This window comes from Staurois parvus, unplaced genomic scaffold (assembly GCF_062004578.1).
Source record: "Staurois parvus isolate SC_StPar_1 unplaced genomic scaffold, SC_StPar_1.0 ptg000014l, whole genome shotgun sequence".
Classification (NCBI taxonomy): Eukaryota; Metazoa; Chordata; class Amphibia; order Anura; family Ranidae; genus Staurois; species Staurois parvus.
Genome location: NW_028317810.1, coordinates 17,454,810 through 17,467,224, shown reverse-complemented (window position 1 = coordinate 17,467,224; position 12,415 = coordinate 17,454,810). Strand labels below are relative to the sequence as shown.

The following is a 12,415-nucleotide window of genomic DNA, read 5'->3' as shown; positions in this document are numbered from 1 at the left end:
TTCCTGGCCCGCCTCCTTGTTGGCTTGTCTATATAAGACATGCTCAGTCTAGCCCACTTTGCCTGAGCAACTTCTTAGTTCTCTGAGCTCCTGGTTGTTGCTACTCCTGTATCCTGTATCTGTCTACCTGTGTACAGACCCCAGCTTCGTTCACTGACTGCTTGATTCCACCCTTCCTTACCTCAGCTTGTCTATCGGCTTCTCTGTTGTCTCCTGCCATTACACTCTGCTCTCGCAAGTGGTATCCACATCCTCAGCTGGGTGTACCTGGGGGCCTTGACCTGGTTCTAGCTTGCTGCATATCCATCCCCACCATCAGGGGCTCCGGTGAAGAAGCAGGCTGGGGCTTAGACTCCGCACCTTGGGGAACCCTGAGTTGGCGGTCTAAAAGGACTCACTACCACAGGTTTGTGACAGTTTGTTAAGGCCATGAGCTCTTCGTAGACACCGCAGCCTCTCCTGGAAAAACTTCAGTGTTTGGCGCAGAGAGTCGATGTCCAGCAGGCCTATCAAGAACATATTATGCAGTGTCTGCAGGAACTTTCCTTCTGGTTGGATCAGCTGCAGGTTGTGTCCACTTCCTCACCTTTGTTTCGGTTTCTGTTCCGGTTCCTGCTGCTCCAACCCCCGCTGTTCCTTCAGGGGAACACTGTCCTTCGAAACTCCAGCTGCCTCCATCGCCTCACTTCTCTGATGATCCCAAAGCTTGTTGGGGCTTCATCAATCAGTGCTCAATTCACTTTGAGCTAGCAGCCCACCATTTTTCTACTGACCGTTCCAAGGTGGTGTATATGATTTCCCTCCTTTCTGGTGAAGCACTGGCTTGGGCATCGCCATGGTGGGAGCGTCAAAATCCAACTATTTGCAGTCTCTCAGCCTTCCAGCAGGCTTTCTGTAAAACCTTCGATGTGCCCTGCAGGATTTCATCTGCTGCAGTAGCTCTTCTTTGGCTTTGTCAAAGTAGCATGACTGTTGGACAATATGCAGTTCAGTTTCGCACCTTAGCTTCAGAACTGGCATGGAATAATGAGGTCCTTTCTGCAACCTTTTGGCAGGGTCTAGCGGACCGTATTAAGGACAAACTAGCTGGAAGAACCATACCCACTATCCTGGATGACTTGATTGGTCTTAGCATCCAAATTGATGTCTGCTTCCAGGAGCGAGATCTGGAAAGGGCTGGTCCATGTTGCCCCCAGTGGGTTCGTTAGCTCCTGTTTTCCAGAAGTCACCTGATCAATCTACCTCTGCAACAATGCTGGCATCTGAAGAGACTATGCAGTTAGGCTGAACATGCCTCACTCCACAAGAGCGATCGCGTTGCCTAAGACTTGGTCTATGCCTTTACTGTGGGGTTGAAGGTCATATAATTAAGTCCTGTTCTGTCTGTCCAGGAAACACTCGGGTCTAGGTCACTCTGAGGGAGGTGACCTAGACCAGAACCTGAATTCTGCCACCTTCCCTCAATTTATCATACTGTACCTGTCTCCATTCATTGGGCCCTGAACTCTTACCAGGTTTCTGCTTATGTGGACTCTGGGGCAGCCAGGAACTTCATCGAGCAATCATTGGCCACTGAATTGGTCATTCCTCTTGTCTCCTTGATGACGCCCCTATCAGTATCTGCAGTTGATGGCTCTACCTTGGCCTTAGGACCTCTACGGTTCTGAACTAACGCCATTACTATGCATGTTGATGTTCTTCACCGTGAGGAAATCTATTTCCTGATCTTTCCTAAGTCTTCAAGTCCCATCATTCTTGGACTTCCATGGTTGCAGAAACACTCACCCTATCTAGACTGGAACTCTGGCCAAGTATTGTCCTGGGGGTCACAATGCCATCGGACTTGTCTCCCTAAAGTGCTCCCACCCCTCGGTGTACCTATGGCTGAGGTCACCACCTCTCTGATGCTCCCTCTGCATTATCAGGCCTTCCAAGACGTCTTTTGTAAGAAAGCTGCTGACTGTTTGCCTCCTCACCGTCCCTACGATTGTGCTATTGACCTCCAACCTGGGACTTCTTTACCTCGTGGTAAAGTCTACCCTCTCTGCATTCCTGAGACTCAAGCTATGTCTGAATATGTCCAGGAGAATCTGCAGAAAGGATTTATCCATAAGTCCAATTCTCCTGCTGGGGCTAGCTTCTTCTTTGTGGAGAAAAAAGATGGTACACTTCGGCCCTGCATTGATTATAGAGGTCTCAATGCAATCACTGTTAAGAATCGGTAACCTTTGCCTTTGATTTCCGAACTCTTTGACAGGCTCCGGGATGCTCAACTTTTCACAAAGCCAGTCCTCCATGGAGCATACAATCTGGTTAGGATCCGTGAGGGTGATGAGAAGAAAACAGCTTTCAATACCAGAGACTGGCATTATGAATATCTTGTAATGCCCTTTGGCTTGTGTAATGCCCCAGTCGTATTTCAGAACCTTGTTAATGACATTTTTTCTGATCTCTTATATGTTTGTGTCATTGTCTATCTGGACGACATACTCATATTTTCTCCAGATTACAACACTCATCGTCAGCATGTATGTACTGTCCTTCTACGTCTTCAGGACTACCGCCTGTATGCAAAGTTGGTGAAGTGCCTCTTTGAGCAAACCCAGGTTCCTTTTTTAGGCTACATAGTCATGAATAAAAGGCTGCTTATGGATCCTGCCAAACTCCAAGCCATCGCCAACTGGCCTAGCCCTCTGGTTTGAAAGCCACGCAGCGCTTCTTGGGATTCACCAACTTCTACAGCCAGTTCTTTCCTGACTATTCCTCGCTTGAGGCCCCAATCACTTCTTTAACCCGGAACGGTTCCAACGCCAATACCTGGCCTCCTGAGGCAGTCGAGGCATTCAACAAACTAAAATCCACCTTTCTCTCTGCATCTATTCTCGTACATCCGTACATTTTCCAGCCTTTCTTCTTGGAGGTAGATGCTTCATCTTTGGGAGTGAGTGACACATCGCACCCGGAAAGATCTTTGTGGCCCCCACCCTTCGCTCTAAGCTACTCAAATGGGCACATGACTCTAAACTCTCTGGATATCCTGGTGTGCAACGCACCTGTGCCTACCTGCAGTGTCATTACTGTTGGCCCTCACTGCGAAAGGATGTTGTAGAATATGCTCAGGCTTGCTCCATTTGTGTGCAGTCTAAGTCCTCCATGTCTGCCTTGGCATTGCATATCCATGGACTTAATTTCTGAACTACCCTCCTCAGCAGGTTCCACAGTTTTCTGGGTGGTTGTGGACAGGTTTTCTAAAATGTGTCACCTAACTCCACTGCCAGGACTACTTTCTGCCATCACTTTGGCTTCCAAATTCACAATCTTCCGTCTTCATGGTATGCCCTCGCACATAGTCTCTGCCAGAGGTTTACAATTTACAGCTCGCTTCTGGAGGGCTCTGGCCACATCCTTCAGAATCAAGTTGGACTTCTCCTCAGCCTTTCATCCACAGTCTAATGGCCAAATTGAAAAGTTCAACCAGAATGTTGAACGGTATATTCATGCCTTCATTTCAGCCCATCAGGATGATTGGGTAGACCTTCTACCATGGGCAGAATTTGCCCTTAATAACCATGCCAGTGCCAGTACTGGTGAGTCTCCCTTTTTCACTGTGTATGGTCATCATCCTTCTGTACCATTTCCTGTTCCCATCCCTTCTGTCGTGCCCACGGCTGCAGAGACACAACAATCATTCAATTCCATCTGGGCAGAGGTTTCCAAGAATTTACGTCAGCTTCCAAGTACAAAGTAGCTGCAGATCGCCATCACAGTGTGAGTCCCAAATTTCTTCCTGGTGACAAGGTTTGGCTCTCTACCAAGAATATCCATCTACGAATACCCTCTATGAAATTTGCTCCTCGTTTCATTGGTCCCTTTACCATCCGCCACCAGGTCAATCCTGTTGCTTTCAAACTTCACCTCCCTTCACATTTAAAAATCCCTAATGTTTTCCATGTTTCTCTTCTGAGACCACACATCATCAACAGTTTTTCCCATCCTCATCGTCATCCTTCCCCAATAGTGAATACTTCGGATCAGTATGAAGTCAAGAACATCTTGGATTCCAAATTCATCAGAGGGAAGCTTTTGTATCTAATTGACTGGAAGGGATATGATCCTGAGGAGACATGTTGGATTCCTTCTACTGATGTTTCTGCACCCCGTCTGGTGGAATTTGTTCATCACAAGTTTCCTCTTAAGCCTGGCCCTAAACAAGTGGGGAGACCTCGTAAGAGGGGGGTTACTGTCACAGGCTAGCCTGCAGTTTCTTGTTAGTGTATTCTTACCTCCTTGTTGCAGTGCTTTTCCTGGTTCATTTCACATGTTTGGTTTGTCTGTGCTCACCTATGGGTGTTGTCTGCTATTCTCTGGGTTTTTTATTTCCTTACCTTCCATCACTTCCTGGCCTTCCTCCTAGTTGGCTTAGATTCCACGCCCTGGGGAACCCCGAGTTGGCAGTCTACAAAGACTTACTACCACAGGTTCGTGACAGACAGGAGTAACTAAGAAACTGTTTAGTGAGACTGCTTTATTAAATACATTTTTGAGAGCGGTATTCCCTGCCAAAAGAGTTGCATTTCATTCATCCAGTCCTGGGATTTACACAGTGCTACGACACAGAATACCCTGGTTTAGCAGGGTAGGACACTTGATGTTTTTCTCTGTTGGTGTTTCACTTTTACTTATAGGTCCTTTCCCCACCCTCCCTCTGTGACTGGACAGTAAAATGAGAAGAAACATTCTCAAGCTCATATCTTTGGCCTATACTTATTTTTTAATGATGTATTGCACAAAATTTGTTTTTCATATCTGCCCTAGAGCTCAACTTTAACCTATTACACATGGCCCTTTTGGCACTTTATTGAGCCAAATAAGGTGTGGCTTAAATATAATTATGCCACTGGCTTCAGAAATCTTTGATTCTCATCAAATAATTATGGTGTTCTAGGGCTGCTTTACATTCCCAGGCTGGCACTGGTGTAAGTGGTCATGAATTATACAAAAATAGTTATACTGAAAGATTTTGTCTAAGACACAAAGGTTTCTTGTATCACCTATTTTGTAATTATGTCATCACAGGAGCAAAGTGCAAGTGATGAGAACAACGTTATGAATGTGCATCAAGACCAGTGGTAACAAAAAAGAAAATACCAGCTAACGTTATCTGGTTGTGGGCAACAGTTATTTTTCTGGTTGTGGATAACAACAACTTTTTCTTTCGACATAACAGTCCCAATGTGTTAAATGTAGTGAGGCCAGTATTTTAAACTGGTTTTGTGCTTTTAGAATAAAAATGAAAATCCCCTCCAGTCAAAGGCCCCTGCAAAGAGAACTAGACAGGAGTGAGGGATGCTTGTTTATTTAAGGCAATGAGAAAGAAAACTGAACAGCTGATTCAGAAACCTACTTATAACAAGTGGGAAGGAAGCTGACCAGCACCCCTTATGTAAATCTTTGGTTAGTTTGTACAGAAAAAAAAAAACTATCTTAGCTCTACAGGAAACCACTAAGTGCCAAACATTTTAAACTGCTATAGAAGACCTTGATCAACATAATGGTACGTTTCTGAGAAGGGGTTGTGAGTTGGTGAGTGTGCCCATGTGTTATTGTGCATTAAGGTGCACTGAGTTAAGGTAGAACCATTGCAGCAATGAAGTGCTGACTGCTACTGTAGTAACATTTTACTGTGCTATTCAAATTAAATGACATCACAATACAATGTACTGCCAATTGTGCAATAATATACAATATATGATCCACTTCAATATTTATTCTGTCGACCAGCAAGTAGCGAAACAATGCCATATAGATTAGACTTGTTTATTAAATTTTGTACGGTACAGGACATAGGAATTTTAGTCTTAATCATGGGTCAAATGAGCTGCAGGTCATTGGACACTGGTAAAAAAACTGCAAGGACAGTCACAATGTAACCCCTTCCCTTCCATCAAGTTTTTAGTTAGTGTCCTTATGTGATGACATCTTCTCTTTACCAAGAGAAGCTTACCTCTCTCTTTTGATTTGCTATTCTCAGGATTTTGTTAGCATGGTATATCTACTTGATAGCCATTATGCTCATTTTCTGCAGACTTCTGGATTGGTTGACTCCTCCACTGAGGCTTGGGTGACTGTACCTGGTCTCCAGCTTGTAGAAGATGCAGGACCAGCTTGCAACATTGCTGGACCCTGTGTGGGTACATATCATGGCATGCGGTGTATCACATTGAGTCACAGGCTTCAATACAGGTCCAGGGCCATGGTCCATCAGATGGTGGAGCCTTGTCCTTGAAGGCTGCTTTGAGGGTGTGGACACCAGGAAGGCGAAGCCAGGATAGGGCTTGTCCCTAACATCCTGATCCATGCTGAGGGCCTGTGGTAAGTCAGGGCCTAGTGCCCTTCTTCAATGCCCAGAGTGTTAATGCTCTATTTCTCCTATGGGGGTGAAGGCTGCAGCACATTTAAATTGATTGGCACAGCTATGAAGAAGAGGCACACTGTGACTGGCGAGGCCTCTCTGCTCTTGTCTCATCAGTACAGAAAATCAATTGTTGGGTGTCCAGCTCCGGCTGCCTATAGTGAACGGCAAAATTATCCATTCCCTCTCCACATGAGGTGGGCATGAGTACCCCTTGGGGGGGGGGGGGTCATTTCTAACTGCACATTGCAGATCATAAAAATGATGGGTCAGGAGCACAAGAATGATGGGTCAGGGGGCCTTGTCAGCTCATGGTCAGCTAACAGCTCTGGGGGTATTATATCTCTCCCTAGTTCTTTCAGTCATGACAAATACCCCATCTGATCCTCTTCCTTTCTCTGAGGACATCATTCCCCTCTCTGGCACACATGCCTCCTCCTGTCTATCTAGAGAGGAGTTCACCCCCCCTCCCCCATGTCTGACTCGATGGAAGGCTTCTGGCCCTATTGGAGGCCATAGATCACAGGAGTTGCAATCAGACCCTCTCAGCTTTTCCTACACAGTCTGCCTCTGAATTTTCCTTTGCAGATGCTCTGCTCCCTGAGAAGGAAGTAGAGGCTAGTGGGTCCTCTGCTTTTGATGACTCAGATCAAGAAGAGACACTGGGATCTCTACCAAACTTAAAGGATACCATTGCAACACTAACTGAGGCAGTGTGCTCATGCCTTGCCTTAGGGCAACCTGAGTTGGCCTGTCCTGAAGTCTGCATCCTGTGTTTCCTAAGACCATAGATCACAGGAGTTGCAATCAGACCCTCTCACCTTTTCCTACACAGTCTGCCTCTGAATTTTCCTTTGCAGATGCTCTGCTCCCTGAGAAGGAAGTAGAGGCTAGTGGGTCCTCTGCTTTTGATGACTCAGATCAAGAAGAGACACTGGGATCTCTACCAAACTTAAAGGATACCATTGCAACACTAACTGAGGCAGTGTGCTCATGCCTTGCCTTAGGGCAACCTGAGTTGGCCTGTCCTGAAGTCTGCATCCTGTGTTTCCTAAGAATACTCAAACCTGCAGGACTTTCCGAGTTCACTCACTCTTAGAGCTCATTTTGTACAACGATTGAACTCACCCACCTACATTTTGTACCAGCAATACCCTATTGAGAATGGATTCTGTAAGAAATGGGCAGTATCTGTAGTGGACCCAGCCATTTCTTGAAAAAAAACCTTCACAGTCCCTGTTGAGGATGTTCCTGTTTTCAAGGACTTGGTAGACAAGAGGTTAAAATGGTTGTGAAGGTAGAATCTTTTTTTTTTACCTTACTGCATTCTATGCAGCAAGGTAAAAAACCTTTTGCATGCAACTTCCCCCACAACCCCCCTAATTACATACCTGAGCCCTATCTAGATTCAGTATTGTGCACAAGAACCAAGGCTGTCTCAGCACTCTTGCTCCTCATTGGCCCAGATACACCAGCAGGAGCCATTAACTCCTGCTGCTGGCAATCAGAGCCAGTGATAAGGAGCAGGGGAGGGGCTGAGCCCCGTTCAGTGTGTCTTATGGACATAAGGAGCAGGGCTTGGGAGCAACCACACATAAGTGCCCCCAGAGAAAGTGGCTTGCCCTGGGGGCACTTGGCAGGGGGGAGAAGCCCAGAGCACCGGTGAACGACCCCAAAAGAGGAGAATCGGGGGCTGCTCTATACAAAACCATTGCGCACAGCAGGGAGGTATGACATGTTTGATATTTTTAAAAAATAAAATGTGATCCTTTAATATCACTTTGCCCTTTTTTAAGTCCTTGTTTTCTCTGTCTGTTTTTGCCCTACCATGTGACCTAGAGTTGCTTCTATGGCAGTCTGCTAGACATTTGCTGTCTGGACTAAATGCATTGTTCAAGACCAAGGCAGTTCCATCTGTCCACCAGCACCTGGAGTTCTGATCTACAGAACTCCTTTTGAAGGGAACAGCTTTTCTGGTATTCCCTTCCCTAGAGAAAGAAGGCAAGGACATCTGCAGGTATGTCTTCTGCTCCTAAAGCCAAATTGGATTCCATTCATCCTTCTCTGGCTTCTGACTCCAAGCCAAATGAGGTGCTTCCTTTCATAGACTTGGGCCACAAAATCCATGAAATTCAGGATGATCTCCTATCCGGACTATCTTCCGCTAAAGGATCAGCCCATGTTCTGTCAGACAATGTCCAGAGGACAGTGCAGACTTGGCAGAGATTCAGATGTTACCACATTTTTCATAAATCCACCCCGATACACTCTCACCCAAGATGTATGAATATTATGGTATTTATTTTTGATATACCAGATATACATCATTTAAATCAACGGAACTGCTGTTGAGTGATAAAGTATTATCAGGACTTACCTATGCAGTTATCACCTTGGACCTCATATCCCACCGGACATATACATCTGAATGAGCCTTCTAAATTCTGACAAGTACCAGGAGCACAAGAGCCAGGATAAGCAATGCATTCATTGATATCTTAAAAAAATACAAGACAAAAAATAAAAAATAGATAAGCCATTGACTAAAGCTTGTGCTACAGATCTTATAATTCTTTTTGTGAGATAAATTAGATTGCTAATGTCTAGTATTATAGTACACCAAATAATAGAGAAGAAGGAGAGCTACTTTTGCTGGCCTCCTTTTTAAAATCCTTGTTGTCTGACTGGGGGTTATTTACTAAAACTGGAGCATGCAAAATCTGGTGCAACTCTGCGTAGAAACCACTCAGCTTCCAGGTTTTATTGTCAAAGCTTAATTGAACAAGCTGAAGTCAGAATCTGATTGGCTACCATGCACAGTTGCACCAGATTCTGAGTGCACCGGTTTTAGTAAATCTCCCCCACTGTGTCTATTTTCAATATTCTTGAGTCACCCAGAACAAGCAAATTGTAGAACAGTGTCAGATAAGTCTCAAAATTCATTATTTCTAAAATTGACTCTGATCTGTGACTAAAGAAGCATTGTAGTAAAATTATCATTATGACAGAAGGAGAACCAATGCTTTCAAATGTAGAGGTCAGCGTTGGCAGCTCCCATAATTCCTTAAAGACAGATGTATTTTAATAAATTTATGGAAAAGCACACACTTTGCACTTCCTTGGGATTGTTTTATCATTTTGAATAGGAAATAAGGTAAGTAGATTAATCAAAATGCAAGAAAATGATAATGTGTACATCAATAAATAAATAACAAAATACATTTATACATACTTGTACAAAGTTCAGGGGTGCCTTGCCAAAATGCCTAAAAATTGTATACAAGCAACCAGGAGGATGCAGCCAGTCTTTTAGTTACTCAAAGTCAGAGTTTTTCATTGTGCACTATTACAACCTTCTAATCATTAGTTGATAAGGAGGACATTGGGTGCCTTCACAGCATCCTTGTTTGCCCCTCCTCTGTCCCTCTCCATCAGCACTGGGTTCACATTAGCAGTGTGAGGGAGAGAAACAGAGGGAGAAGAGAAACATTGAAATACTAGTCAGTACAAGCGTGCAAGAGTGTGTTTGCTTTGAAAGAATAAATCCCCTTTAATGCTGGGTGTCCTTCATGTGTGGATGTTGCTTCATTATGTAAAACTATTAGTTTAGGTTTTTTTCTACATTTTAGAATGGGGTGCCATGAGATTGTGCGGAACTTTAAAGGGTGCCTTGACTGTAAAAAGATTGAGAAACACTGGTATAAATATAATTAATTTATAATTTATTTACACCATAGTGTCTCATTTATGTGGTTGGCTCTTGTGGTTGGCACCATTTCCTCCTACCCCCCAGACATTTATTAGTTGTATGTCTATGGAAAGTGGTAGCTGAATCTGCTCTCCAGTGTGTCCGATAAGATTAGTCAAGTGCCATTTCCACTTGGTATCTGGGTTTTCCGCTTGTGACCATTGGTACTCTTCTTGCAAATTTCTTTTGCTTTCTTGGTTTTAAATCCAGCTAATCTTTTGGTTCCTGTTGTCTGAGTTTGCTGCCTATCTCGTGGGACCTGAATGTAACATATCCTGATCTGTTCCTCTCATTCAATTCTGCCTGAAATGCACCTACCCCATTCTCTGTCAGTGTTTGGACTTTTTTTTTCAGATTATGAAAGAATCCACACCTCCTTGTTAATGTTTTTTGCAAACACTCTTTAGACTTTCTGTTTGCATATTCATAAAAAAGAGGCACTACCATACCTTCCATACCCACTGTATTTCCCCCAGGCTCATGCAAACCAAGTGCAAGCTCCAAAGAAGCCTGTTTTCATCCCACCATCACTTTTCAAACACACTGTGTGTTTGTGCTGACTGATTAAACGTCATTACATGTGGCATCATCAGTGTGTGAGTCAGTATTTAGAAGGTGACTCCATAGACTTAGCCTATGCCTACCATTTTGAACCATGCTAATCTGTGACATATTTCTACAGTTGTTTATGAATTTGACTAACCTGTTTGTCAGTCACATATAGCAGCAGGTTAAAGAAGACATTGTCTAAGCAGTTAACTGAAGCCTTTTTCTACATTATTCTGTTCTGTGCACTAAAGGGAGGAGTGCAGTGAGCATAAAAAGAAGGTGGGGATGGAACCACTGGACATACTAGTCTGCATTGTCACAGGTGCATATTTAGATTTAGAAGATACTACCAATGGTAGGGATTTAGTTGGTATGACCAAGCTGAATGCCAGTGTGCAAATTGCAGCCACTCAGCAGCTCAACTGTTTGCTCGGAGTCATTTTAAATGCTAATTTTGTTATTTCATATTTGAAGTTAATTAAAACATCTCTCTAGTTCATTCTTTATGATTTTCTAAACTTGGCAAAAAAAAATTCACACGTGTTGCTACTGATGTGATTGAAGATGGGAGACCCACCCTCTCAGCACTCAGGAAGTAGGAAGAGGCAGCAGAAGGTAGAAAGTGGTGGGAAATATGGTATAAGCTTCATTTCAAACTGCAGCAGGTAGGACTATCTAATGATATTGGCCAAAACCCATGTAATGTATCTAACAGACTAGAGGAAGATAATAGTTACAACAAATATGGGGTTAAAATTTAAGTGTGGATAAAAATATGTGACATTGATATTAAAGACCAAAATCTGAAAAATCTTACCAATGCAATTCTTTCCATCTAGAGTAAGTTCAAAACCTTCATTACATAAACAGATGAAAGAACCAATGTCATTAAAGCAACGGCCATTTCTGCACACTTGGCCAGTAAAGGAGCTGCACTCATCGATGTCTAAAGAAAAAAAATGACGTGTTTAAAAGTGCTTACTATGTTGGCGTGTCTGTTTATCACATTCAGGAATGATACAGATTTAGCTAGAGACAAACCTTGCAGGTATATGCACAAAGACAAAGATGTACACAAAGATGCACAAAGATGTAGGTTGACAAACAAATTACATGAAAAGTTTATACCCCCTACTCTGATACTAATGAAGAAATATACAGTATAAGTACAGTATATTCTAAAATCTATATACAGTATATGGAAGTGAAAGGTTGGTTGCAGTAAAACTTTTATCTCATCTCTGATCTAGTAATAACAATAGCTTGCCTGGAAATATTTAACTAAGCCCACATATTGTTGGATATTTAAAATTAACTTAAGGTATGGAAATGTGAGCATCAAATAGTAGTATAATACAGATAATAGTGAGCACGTAAATTATCTTGTACTTGGTTTTCAACAATCTAACTTTTTTGATTTAAAAAGAGCCTGTACTGAAGAAACATAGAATGTGGAATTTGCCAATCCAGCTAACCAATGAATATATACAGTAAAAAAACATTTTCATATCTTGTTGAATGTTGCTTCTAGCTGGGAGCAATCTACTGTTATACAGGGTGCCGCAGTATTCCTTTTAAATTAACATTTAAGAATAAGAAATACCTTGCTATTTCCAAGGTAGGACAGCATACCATTTAATAATAAATATTGGTGCTTTATTTATGTTTCACACAGCATGCAGTCCTAACAATGTATCCACAAGTAC

At 43.1% G+C, this 12,415-nt stretch overlaps 1 protein-coding gene across 2 annotated transcripts in view; it reads right to left on the bottom strand.

The window, feature by feature from the left end:
* FBN2 (fibrillin 2) overlaps positions 1–12,415 on the bottom strand; it is a 289,154-nt gene that overhangs the window by 39,090 nt on the left and 237,649 nt on the right. For both annotated transcript variants that reach the window (XM_089677738.1, XM_089677742.1), the window contains exons 47-48: positions 11,527–11,655; positions 8,790–8,909 (exon numbers count right to left, since the gene is read on the bottom strand). In XM_089677738.1, the coding sequence (XP_089533864.1) occupies positions 8,790–8,909; positions 11,527–11,655 (249 nt within the window). The remainder of the gene's footprint in view (positions 1–8,789; positions 8,910–11,526; positions 11,656–12,415) is intronic.